We start from the raw sequence: 12,690 nt of genomic DNA on the forward strand, positions 1-12,690 counted from the left end.
TCCTTCCTTCCTTCCTTCCTTCCTTCCTTCCTCCCTCCTTCCTTCCTTCCTTCCTTCCTTCCTTCCTTCCTTCCTTCCTGCCTTCCTGCCTTCCTGCCTTCCTGCCTTCCTGCCTTCCTTCTTTCCCACCTTCCTCCCTCCCTCCCTCCCTTCCTTCCTCCCTCCCTCCTTCCCTCCCTCCTCCTTTCCTCCCTCCCTCCCTCCCTTCCCTCCTTCCTTCTTTCCCACCTTCCTTCCTCCCTCCCTCCCTCCCTCCCTCCCTCCTCCTTTCCTCCCTCTCGCCTTCCTTCCTTCCTTCCTTCCTGCCTTCCTTCCTTCATATCATATTATTATTATTTATTCTATTTTCTATTCTATTATTATACATTATATAGTGTAATATTACAATATATTATTATATATTATAGTAATAATAATACTATATTACTGTATAATAATAGAATAGAAAATAGAATAATGATATATTATTATTCTTTATTCTATTTTCTAGTCTACTATTATACATTATATATTGTTATATTACTATATATTATTATATGTTATAGTAATAATAATACTATATTACTGTATAATAGAATAGAAAGTAGAATAATGATATATTATTATTTATTCTATTTTCTATTCTACTATTATACATTATATATTGTCATATTACTATATATTATTATATGTTATAGTAATAATAATACTAATATTATATCAGATTATTATTATTATTATTATTATTCATTCTATTTTCTATTCTATTATTATTTATTCTATTTTCTATTCTATTATTATACATTATATATTGTTATAGTACTATATATTATTATATACTATAGCAATAATAATACTAATATTATATTATATCATATTATTATTATTATTATTATTATTATTATTATTATACGGATATTTAATTTAATTTTCTTTTCCCCTCCTCCAGAATTATATAAATTATATATTATAGTAATAATAATACTAATATTATATATCATATTATTATTATTTATTCTTTTTTCTATTCGATTATTATACATTCTATATTGTAATATTACTATATATTATTATATATTATAGCAATAATAATACTAATATTATATCGTATCATATTATTATTTATTCTATTTTCCATTCGATTATTATACATTCTATATTGTTATATTACTATATATTATTATATATTATAGTAATAATAATCCTAATATTATATCATATCATTTATTATTATTATTATTATTCTATTCTATATTTTTCTATTCTATTATTATTATACATTATATATACTACTATATATTATTATATATTACAGTAATAATAATACTAATATTATATCATATCATATTATTTATTCTGTTTTCTATTCTAGTATTATACGTTATATATTGTTATATTACTATATATTATTATATGTTATAGCAAGAATAATACTAATATTATATCGTATCATATTATTATTATTTATTCTATTTTCCATTCTACTATTATACATTATATATTGTTATATTACTATATATTATTATATATTATAGCAATAATAATACTAATATTATATCATATCGTATCATATGTTACTACTATATTACTGTATAATAATAGAATACAGTAATAATAAAATAGAATACAGTAATATAGTAGTAACATATGATATGATATATAATATTCGTATTATTATTACTATAATATATAATATATAGTAATATAACAATATAGAATGTATAATAAAATAGATAGGATACATTATTATTATTTATTCTATTTTCTATTCTATTATTATACATTATATATTTTCATATTACTATATATTATTATATAGTATAGTAATAATAATACTAATATTATTTCATATCATTTATTATTATTATTATTATTCTATTCTATTATTTTCTATTCTATTATTATTATACATTATATATACTACTATATATTATTATATATTACAGTAATAATAATACTAATATTATATCATATCATATTATTTATTCTGTTTTCTATTCTAGTATTATACGTTATATATTGTTATATTACTATATATTATTATATGTTATAGCAAGAATAATACTAATATTATATCGTATCATATTATTATTATTTATTCTATTTTCCATTCTACTATTATACATTATATATTGTTATATTACTATATATTATTATATATTATAGCAATAATAATACTAATATTATATCATATCGTATCATATGTTACTACTATATTACTGTATAATAATAGAATACAGTAATAATAAAATAGAATACAGTAATATAGTAGTAACATATGATATGATATATAATATTCGTATTATTATTACTATAATATATAATATATAGTAATATAACAATATAGAATGTATAATAAAATAGATAGGATACATTATTATTATTTATTCTATTTTCTATTCTATTATTATACATTATATATTTTCATATTACTATATATTATTATATATTATAGTAATAATAATACTAATATTATTTCATATCATTTATTATTATTATTATTATTCTATTATTTTCTATTCTATTATTATTATACATTATATATACTACTATATATTATTATATATTACAGTAATAATAATACTAACATATCATATCATATTATTTATTCTGTTTTCTATTCTAGTATTATACATTATATATTGTTATATTACTATATATTATTATATGTTATAGCAAGAATAATACTAATATTATATTGTATCATATTATTATTATTTATTCTATTTTCCATTCTACTATTATACATTATATATTGTTATATTACTATATATTATTATATGTTATAGCAAGAATAATACTAATATTATATCATATCATATCATATGTTACTACTATATTACTGTATAATAATAGAATACAGTAATAATAAAATAGAATACAGTAATATAGTAGTAACATATGATATGATATATAATATTCGTATTATTATTACTATAATATATAATATATAGTAATATAACAATATAGAATGTATAATAAAATAGATATGATACATTATTATTATTTATTCTATTTTCTATTCTATTATTATACATTATATATTTTCATATTACTATATATTATTATATATTATAGTAATAATAATACTAATCTTATTTCATATCATTTATTATTATTATTATTATTCTATTCTATTATTTTCTATTCTATTATTATCATACATTATATATACTACTATATATTATTATATATTACAGTAATAATAATACTAATATTATATCATATCATATTATTTATTCTGTTTTCTATTCTAGTATTATACATTATATATTGTTATATTACTATATATTATTATATGTTATAGCAAGAATAATACTAATATTATATTGTATCATATTATTATTATTTATTCTATTTTCCATTCTACTATTATACATTATATATTGTTATATTACTATATATTATTATATGTTATAGCAAGAATAATACTAATATTATATTGTATCATATTATTATTATTTATTCTATTTTCCATTCTACTATTATACATTATATATTGTTATATTACTATATATTATTATATGTTATAGCAAGAATAATACTAATATTATATCGTATCATATTATTATTATTTATTCTATTTTCCATTCCACTATTATACATTATATATTGTTATATTACTATATATTATTATATGTTATAGCAAGAATAATACTAATATTATATCGTATCATATTATTATTATTTATTCTATTTTCCATTCTACTATTATACATTATATATTGTTATATTACTATATATTATTATATGTTATAGCAAGAATAATACTAATATTATATTGTATCATATTATTATTATTTATTCTATTTTCCATTCTACTATTATACATTATATATTGTTATATTACTATATATTATTATATGTTATAGCAAGAATAATACTAATATTATGTCATATCATATCATGTCATATTATTATTATTATTATTACACGAAAATTTAATTCCGTTTTCTTTTCTCCTCCTCCAGAACAACCACCACGAGGAGAACATCACCGCCAAGATGGCCGGCCTGCGCGCCAAAGTCTCCGACCTGGAGGGGGCGGCCTCCCAGCGCAAGGCCAAGCTGGACGAGAACTCCGCCTTCCTCCAGTTCAACTGGAAGGCCGACGTGGTGGAGTCCTGGATCGGTAGGGGGCGGCCCCCGGGTTGCGGGTTCGAGGGGTGGGGTTAGGGGGCAGGGGTTGGGGTTGGGGTGGGTTAGGGTTAAGGGGTAGGGTTGGGTGAGGGTTAGGGGTCAGGGGTAGGGGTGGGTTAGGGTTAGGGGTCAGGGGTAGGGGTGGGTGAGGGTTAGGGTCAGGGTTAGGGGTAGGAATAGGGTTAGGGGTCAGGGGTAGGGGTGGGTTAGGGTTAGGGGTGGGTTAGGGGTCAGGGGTAGGGGTGGGTTGGGTTAGGGGTCAGGGGTAGGGTTAGGAATAGGGTCAGGGTTAGGGGTAGGAATAGGGTTAGGGGTCAGGGGTAGGGTTGGGTGAGGGTTAGGGGTCAGGGGTAGGGTTGGGTGAGGGTTAGGGGTCAGGGGTAGGGGTGGGTTAGGGTTAGGGGTCAGGGGTAGGGGTGGGTGAGGGTTAGGGTCAGGGTTAGGGGTAGGAATAGGGTTAGGGGTCAGGGGTAGGGGTGGGTTAGGGTTAGGGGTGGGTTAGGGGTCAGGGGTAGGGGTGGGTTGGGTTAGGGGTCAGGGGTAGGGTTAGGAATAGGGTCAGGGTTAGGGTTAGGGGTAGGAATAGGGTTAGGGGTCAGGGGTAGGGTTGGGTGAGGGTTAGGGGTCAGGGGTAGGGTTGGGTTAGGGGTCAGGGGTAGGGTTGGGTGAGGGTTAGGGGTCAGGGGTAGGGTTGGGTTAGGGGTCAGGGGTCAGGGGTAGGGGTAGGAATAGGGTTAGGGGTAGGGTTGGGTTAGGGGTCAGGGGTCAGGGGTCAGTGCTAGGGTTGGGTTAGGAATAGGGTCAGGGTTAGGGGTAGGAATAGGGTTAGGGGTCAGGGGTAGGGTTGGGTGAGGGTTAGGGGTCAGTGCTGGGGTTGGGTTAGGAATAGGGTCAGGGTTAGGGGTCAGTGCTAGGGGGTTAGGGGTCAATGCTGGGGTTGGGTTAGGGGTCAGGGCTAGGGTTGGGTTAGGGGTCAGGGGTAGGGTTAGGAATAGGGTCAGGTTAGGGGTCAATACTAGGGTTGGCTTAGGGGTCAATACTATGTGTGGGTCAGAGGTTAATGCTAGGTGTGGGTCAGGGTTAGGGGTCAGTTCTAGGGTTGGGTTAGGGGTCAGTGCTAGGCTTGGGTTGGGGGTCAGCGCTAGGGTTGGCTTAGGGGTCAATACTAGGGTTGGCTTAGGGGTCAATACTAGGGTTGGCTTAGGGGTCAATACTATGTGTGGGTCAGAGGTTAATGCTAGGTGTGGGTCAGGGTTAGGGGTCAGTTCTAGGGTTGGGTTAGGGGTCAGTGCTAGGCTTGGGTTGGGGGTCAGTGCTAGGATTGGCTTAGGGGTCAATACTAGGGTTGGCTTAGGGCTCAATACTATGTGTGGGTCAGAGGTTAATGCTAGGTGTGGGTCAGGGTTAGGGGTCAGTTCTAGGGTTGGGTTAGGGGTCAATGCTAGGCTTGGCTTAGGGGTCAATGCTAGCTGTGGGTCAGGGTTAGGCGTCAAGGTTAGGGGTCAATGCTAGGCTTGGCTTAGGGATCAATACTATGTGTGGGTCAGAGGTTAATGCTAGGCGTGGGTCAGGGTTAGGGATCAGTTCTAGGGTTGGCTTAGGGGTCAATGCTAGGCGTGGGTCAGGGTTAGGGGTCAAGGTTAGGGGTCCATGCTAGGCTTGGCTTAGGGGTCAATGCTAGGTGTGGGTCAGGTTTAGGGGTCAAGGTTAGGGGTCCATGCTAGGCTTGGCTTAGGGGTCAATGCTAGGTGTGGGTCAGAGGTTAATGCTAGGCGTGGGTCAGGGTTAGGGGTCAGTTCTAGGGTTGGCTTAGGGGTCAATACTATTGTGTGGGTCAGGAGTCAATGCTAGGTGTGGGTCAGGGTTAGGGGTCAATGCTAGTTGTGGGTCAGGAGCCAATGCTAGGCTTAGGTTAGGGGTCAAGGTTAGGAAGAGGGTTTGCCCCCCAGAAGCCCCTACCCCACACCCACATTAACCCTGCCCCACTTCTCTGCCCCACATATTCTAGGGGAGAAAGAGAACAGCCTCAAGACGGACGATTATGGCCGGGATTTGTCTTCTGTCCAGACTCTGCTGACCAAACAGGTGACCCCTAAGCCTGACCCCTAAGTGGGGGGCGGAGCTTCTTGCCCCATGGGATTTGAACCCCTCCCCTGACCCCTATCTGGCTGGGCGGAGCTTTTTGCCCCATGGAATTTGAACCCACTCCCCTGACCCCTCAATCCCAATCCAGGTGGGTTTCTTGCCCCATGGAATTTGATCTGGGGGGGCGGAGCCTCTTGCCCCACAGCACTCAACCCCCTAACCCCTCAATCGGGGGGCGGAGCTTCTTGCCCCACAGGATTCCAACCCCGGACCCCTATCTGGCTGGGCGGAGCTTCTTGCCCCATGGAATTTGAACCCCTCCCCTGACCCCAATCCAGGTGGGCGGAGTTTCTTGCCCCACGGAATTTGATCTGGGGGGGCGAAGCCTCTTGCCCCACAGCCCCCTAACCCCTCAATCGGGGGGCGGAGCTTCTTACCCCATGGAATTTGATCTGGGGGGCGGAGCCTCTTGCCCCACAGCCCCCTAACCCCTCAATCCCAGGGGGCGGAGCTTCTAGCCCCACAGGATTCCAACCCCAGACCCCTATCTGGCTGGGCGGAGCTTCTTGCCCCATGGGATTTGAACCCCTCCCCTGACCCCCATCCAGGTGGGCGGAGTTTCTTGCCCCATGGAATTTGATCTGGGTGGGCGGAGCCTCTTGCCCCACAGCACTCAACCCCTAACCCCTCAATCCCAGGGGGTGGAGCTTCTAGCCCCACAGGATTCCAACCCCGGACCCCTATCTGGCTGGGCGGAGCTTCTTGCCCCATGGGATTTGAACTCCTCCCCTGACCCCAATCCAGGTGGGCGGAGCTTCTTGCCCCATGGAATTTGATCTGGGTGGGCGGAGCCTCTTGCCCCACAGCACTCAACCCCCTAACCCCTCAATCAGGGGGCGGAGCTTCTTGCCCCATTGAATTTGATCCGGGTGGGTGGAGCTTCTTGCCCCACGGGATTGAATCCGGGTGGGTGGAGCTTTGCCGCCCCACAGAATTCAACCCCCTGACCCCAATCCATGGGGGCGGAGCGTCTTGCCCCACACCGCTAAACCCCCTGACCCCTCAATCTGGGTGGGCAGAGCTTCCTGCCCCACAGAATTCTAACCAGGTGGGCAGAGCTTCCTGCCCCACAGAATTCCATCCCGCTCTTCAGAGCCTCCCGCCCCACACAATCCGAACCCCTGCCCCACTTCTTCTGCCCGCCAACCAGGAAACCTTTGACGCCGGCCTTTTGAACCCACATAATCCGAACCCGCGCCCCAAGGAATTCCAACACGCGCCCCACAGAATTTGAACCTCTGCCCCACTTTTTCTGCCCAACCAGGAAACCTTCGCTCCCCTGACCCCGATCCCGGTGGGCAGAGCTTCCTGCCCCACAGAATTCCACCCCGCTCTTCAGAGCCTCCTGCCCCACACAATCCTGTTCAGAGCCTCCCGCCCCACACAGTCCTAACCCCTGCCCCACTTTTCTGCCCTCCAACCAGGAAACCTTTGCTTCCCTGACCCCGATCCGGGTGGGCAGAGCTTCTTGCCCCACAGAATTCCACCCCGCTCTTCAGAGCCTCCCGCCCCACACCATCCTAACCCCTGCCCCACTTTTTCTGCCCCCCAACCAGGAAACCTTTGACGCCGGCCTTTTGAACCCGCACCCCACAGAACTCTCCCCACATAATCCGAACCCGCGCCCCAAGGAATTCCAACCCGCGCCCCACAGAATTCTCCCCACAGAATTCCATCCCGTTCTTCAGAGCCTCCCGCCCCACAGAATTCCATCCCGCTCTTCAGAGCCTCCCGCCCCACGCGATCCTAACCCCTGCCCCACTTTTTTCTGCCCCCCGACCAGGAAACCTCTGCTCCCCTGACCCCGATCCGGGTGGGCCGAGCTTCCTGCCCCACAGAATTCCAACCCGCGCCCCAAGGAATTCCAACCTGCACCCCACAGAAATTGCCCCACACAATACGAACCCGCGCCCCACAGAATTCCAACCCACGCCCCACAGAATTTGAACCCCTGCCCCACTTTTTCTGCCCCCCAACCAGGAAACCTTTGACGCCGGCCTTTTGAACCCGCGCCCCACAGAACTCTCCCCACACAATACGAACCCACGCCCCACAGAATTCTCCCCACAGAATTCCAACCCGCGCCCCACAGAATTTGAACCTCTGCCCCACTTTTTCTGCCCCCCAACCAGGAAACCTTCCCTCCCCTGACCCCACTCTTCAGAGCCTCCCGCCCCACACGATCCTAACCCCTGCCCCACTTCTTCTGCCCCCCAACCAGGAAACCTTTGACGCCGGCCTTTTGAACCCGCGCCCCACAGAACTCTCCCCACACAATACGAACCCACGCCCCACAGAATTCTCCCCACAGAATTCCAACCCGCGCCCCACAGAAATTGCCCCACACAATACGAACCCGTGCCCCACAGAACTCTCCCCACATAATCCGAACCCGCGCCCCAAGGAATTCCAACCCGTGCCCCACAGAAATTGCCCCACACAATACGAACCCGCGCCCCACAGAATTCTCCCCACATAATCCGAACCCGCACCCCAAGGAATTCCAACCCGCGCCCCACAGAATTCTCCCCACAGAATTCCAACCCGCGCCCCACAGAATTTGAACCTCTGCCCCACTTTTTCTGCCCCCCAACCAGGAAACCTTCCCTCCCCTGACCCCGCTCTTCAGAGCCTCCCGCCCCACACGATCCTAACCCCTGCCCCACTTCTTCTGCCCCCCAACCAGGAAACCTTTGACGCCGGCCTTTTGAACCCGCGCCCCACAGAACTCTCCCCACATAATCTGAACCCGCGCCCCAAGGAATTCCAACCCGCGCCCCACAGAACTCTCCCCACATAATCCGAACCTGCGCCCCAAGGAATTCCAACCCGCGCCCCACAGAACTCTCCCCACATAATCCGAACCTGCGCCCCAAGGAATTCCAACCCGCGCCCCACAGAACTCTCCCCACATAATCCGAACCTGCGCCCCAAGGAATTCCAACCCGCGCCCCACAGAACTCTCCCCACATAATCCGAACCCGCGCCCCAAGGAATTCCAACCCACGCCCCACAGAATTCCAACCCACGCCCCACAGAATTTGAACCCCGATCCGGGTGGGAAGAGCTTCCTGCCCCACAGAATTCCACCCCGCTCTTCAGAGTCTCCCGCCCCACACGATCCTAACCCCTGCCCCACTTCTTCTGCCCCCCAACCAGGAAACCTTTGACGCCGGCCTTTTGAACCCTCGCCCCACAGAATTCCAACCCGCGCCCCACAGAATTTGAACCCCTGCCCCACTTTTTCTGCCCCCCAACCAGGAAACCTTCCCTCCCCTGACCCCGCTCTTCAGAGCCTCCCGCCCCACACGATCCTAACCCCTGCCCCACTTCTTCTGCCCCCCAACCAGGAAACCTGACGCCGGCCTTTTGAACCCGCGCCCCACAGAACTCTCCCCACATAATCTGAACCCGCGCCCCAAGGAATTCCAACCCGCGCCCCACAGAACTCTCCCCACATAATCCGAACCTGCGCCCCAAGGAATTCCAACCCGCGCCCCACAGAACTCTCCCCACATAATCCGAACCCGCGCCCCAAGGAATTCCAACCCGCGCCCCACAGAACTCTCCCCACATAATCCGAACCCGCGCCCCAAGGAATTCCAACCCGCGCCCCACAGAACTCTCCCCACATAATCCGAACCCGCGCCCCAAGGAATTCCAACCCACGCCCCACAGAATTCCAACCCACGCCCCACAGAATTTGAACCCCGATCCGGGTGGGAAGAGCTTCCTGCCCCACAGAATTCCACCCCGCTCTTCAGAGCCTCCCGCCCCACACGATCCTAACCCCTGCCCCACTTCTTCTGCCCCCCAACCAGGAAACCTTTGACGCCGGCCTTTTGAACCCTCGCCCCACAGAATTCCAACCCGCGCCCCACAGAATTTGAACCCCTGCCCCACTTTTTCTGCCCCCCAACCAGGAAACCTTCCCTCCCCTGACCCCGCTCTTCAGAGCCTCCCGCCCCACACGATCCTAACCCCTGCCCCACTTCTTCTGCCCCCCAACCAGGAAACCTTTGACGCCGGTCTTTTGAACCCGCGCCCCACAGAACTCTCCCCACATAATCTGAACCCGCGCCCCAAGGAATTCCAACCCGCGCCCCACAGAACTCTCCCCACATAATCCGAACCTGCGCCCCAAGGAATTCCAACCCGCGCCCCACAGAACTCTCCCCACATAATCTGAACCCGCGCCCCAAGGAATTCCAACCCGCGCCCCACAGAACTCTCCCCACATAATCCGAACCTGCGCCCCAAGGAATTCCAACCCGCGCCCCACAGAACTCTCCCCACATAATCCGAACCTGCGCCCCAAGGAATTCCAACCCGCGCCCCACAGAACTCTCCCCACATAATCCGAACCTGCGCCCCAAGGAATTCCAACCCGCGCCCCACAGAACTCTCCCCACATAATCCGAACCCGCGCCCCAAGGAATTCCAACACACGCCCCACAGAATTCCAACCCACGCCCCACAGAATTTGAACCCCGATCCGGGTGGGAAGAGCTTCCTGCCCCACAGAATTCCACCCCGCTCTTCAGAGCCTCCCGCCCCACACGATCCTAACCCCTGCCCCACTTCTTCTGCCCCCCAACCAGGAAACCTTTGACGCCGGCCTTTTGAACCCTCGCCCCACAGAATTCCAACCCGCGCCCCACAGAATTTGAACCCCTGCCCCACTTTTTCTGCCCCCCAACCAGGAAACCTTCCCTCCCCTGACCCCACTCTTCAGAGCCTCCCGCCCCACACCATCCTAACCCCTGCCCCACTTCTTCTGCCCCCCAACCAGGAAACCTTTGACGCCGGCCTTTTGAACCCGCGCCCCACAGAACTCTCCCCACATAATCTGAACCCGCGCCCCAAGGAATTCCAACCCGCGCCCCACAGAACTCTCCCCACATAATCCGAACCTGCGCCCCAAGGAATTCCAACCCGCGCCCCACAGAACTCTCCCCACATAATCCGAACCCGCGCCCCAAGGAATTCCAACCCGCGCCCCACAGAACTCTCCCCATATAATCCGAACCCGCGCCCCAAGGAATTCCAACCCGCGCCCCACAGAACTCTCCCCACATAATCCGAGCCCGCGCCCCAAGGAATTCCAACCCACGCCCCACAGAATTCCAACCCACGCCCCACAGAATTTGAACCCCGATCCGGGTGGGAAGAGCTTCCTGCCCCACAGAATTCCACCCCGCTCTTCAGAGCCTCCCGCCCCACACGATCCTAACCCCTGCCCCACTTCTTCTGCCCCCCAACCAGGAAACCTTTGACGCCGGCCTTTTGAACCCGCGCCCCACAGAACTCTCCCCACATAATCCGAACCCGCGCCCCACAGAATTCTCCCCACATAATCCGAACCCGCGCCCCAAGGAATTCCAACCCGCGCCCCACAGAATTTGAACCCCTGCCCCACTTTCTTCTGCCCCCCAACCAGGAAACCTTTGACGCCGGCCTGCAGGCTTTCCAGCAGGAAGGGATCTCCAACATCGCCGCCCTGAAGGAGCAGCTATTGGCCGCCCGCCACGTCCAATCGAAAGCCATCGAGGCCAGACACGCCTCCCTGACGAAGCGCTGGAACCAATTGCTGGCCGGCTCCGCCTCCCGGAAGAAGAAGCTGCTGGAAGCCCAGGAACACTTCCGGAAGGTGGGCGGGGCTTCCGTGGGGCAGGGGGGAGGGAAAGGGGGCAGGACGGGACCCATAGGAAATAGAAGAGGAAGCTTCCGGAAGGTGGGCGGGGCTTCCGTGGGGCAGGCAGGGGCCCATAGGAAATAGGTTGAGGGAAAGGGGCGGGGCTTTGGCGGGGGCAGAGAAAGGGGGCAGTTTGTGGGCGGGGCTTCAGTGGGGAGGGAAAGGGGGTGGTCCGGACCCATAGGAAATAGGTTGGGGGGGAAAGGGGGTCCAGGTTTGGGGCAGCGGACCCCTAAGCCTGACCCACACCTAGTATTGACCCCTAACGCTAACCCAACCCTAGCACTGACCTCTAACCCAACCCTAGTATTGACCCCTAACCCAATCCTAGCATTGACCCCTAACCTTGACCCACACCTGAGCGGGGCTTCAGTGGGGAGAAAAAGGGGGCAGGTTGGGACCCATAGGAAAGAGAAGAAGCTTCTGGAAGGTGGGTGGGGCTTCAGCAGGGAGAAAAAAGGGGCAAGTCGGGACCCATAGGAAAGGGGTTTGGGGGGAAAGGGGTCCGGGGCTTCAGTGGGGAGAAATAGGGGGCAGGTCAGGACCCATAGGAGATAGAAGGAGAAGCTTCTGGAAGGTGGGCGGAACTTCGGTGGGGGGCAGAAAAGGGGGGCAAGTCGGGACCCATAGGAAAAGGGTTTGGGGGAAAGGGGTCCGGGGTTTCAGTGGGGAAAAAAGGGGACAGGTTGGGGGCAGAGAAAGGGGGCAGGGGTTCAGTGGGGAGAAAAAGGG

At 46.7% G+C, this 12,690-nt stretch overlaps 1 protein-coding gene across 1 annotated transcript in view; it reads left to right on the plus strand.

The window, feature by feature from the left end:
* The window catches only part of SPTAN1 (spectrin alpha, non-erythrocytic 1), a 120,100-nt gene that overhangs the window by 71,212 nt on the left and 36,198 nt on the right, over positions 1 to 12,690 (plus strand). The window contains exons 21-23 of the mRNA XM_080991219.1: positions 3,938 to 4,110; positions 6,127 to 6,203; positions 11,704 to 11,913. Of these exons, the coding sequence (XP_080847345.1) occupies positions 3,938 to 4,110; positions 6,127 to 6,203; positions 11,704 to 11,913 (460 nt within the window). The remainder of the gene's footprint in view (positions 1 to 3,937; positions 4,111 to 6,126; positions 6,204 to 11,703; positions 11,914 to 12,690) is intronic.

The sequence above is a fragment of the Podarcis pityusensis genome (genome assembly GCF_964106645.2).
Source record: "Podarcis pityusensis genome assembly, chromosome: Z".
Lineage (NCBI taxonomy): Eukaryota > Metazoa > Chordata > Lepidosauria > Squamata > Lacertidae > Podarcis > Podarcis pityusensis.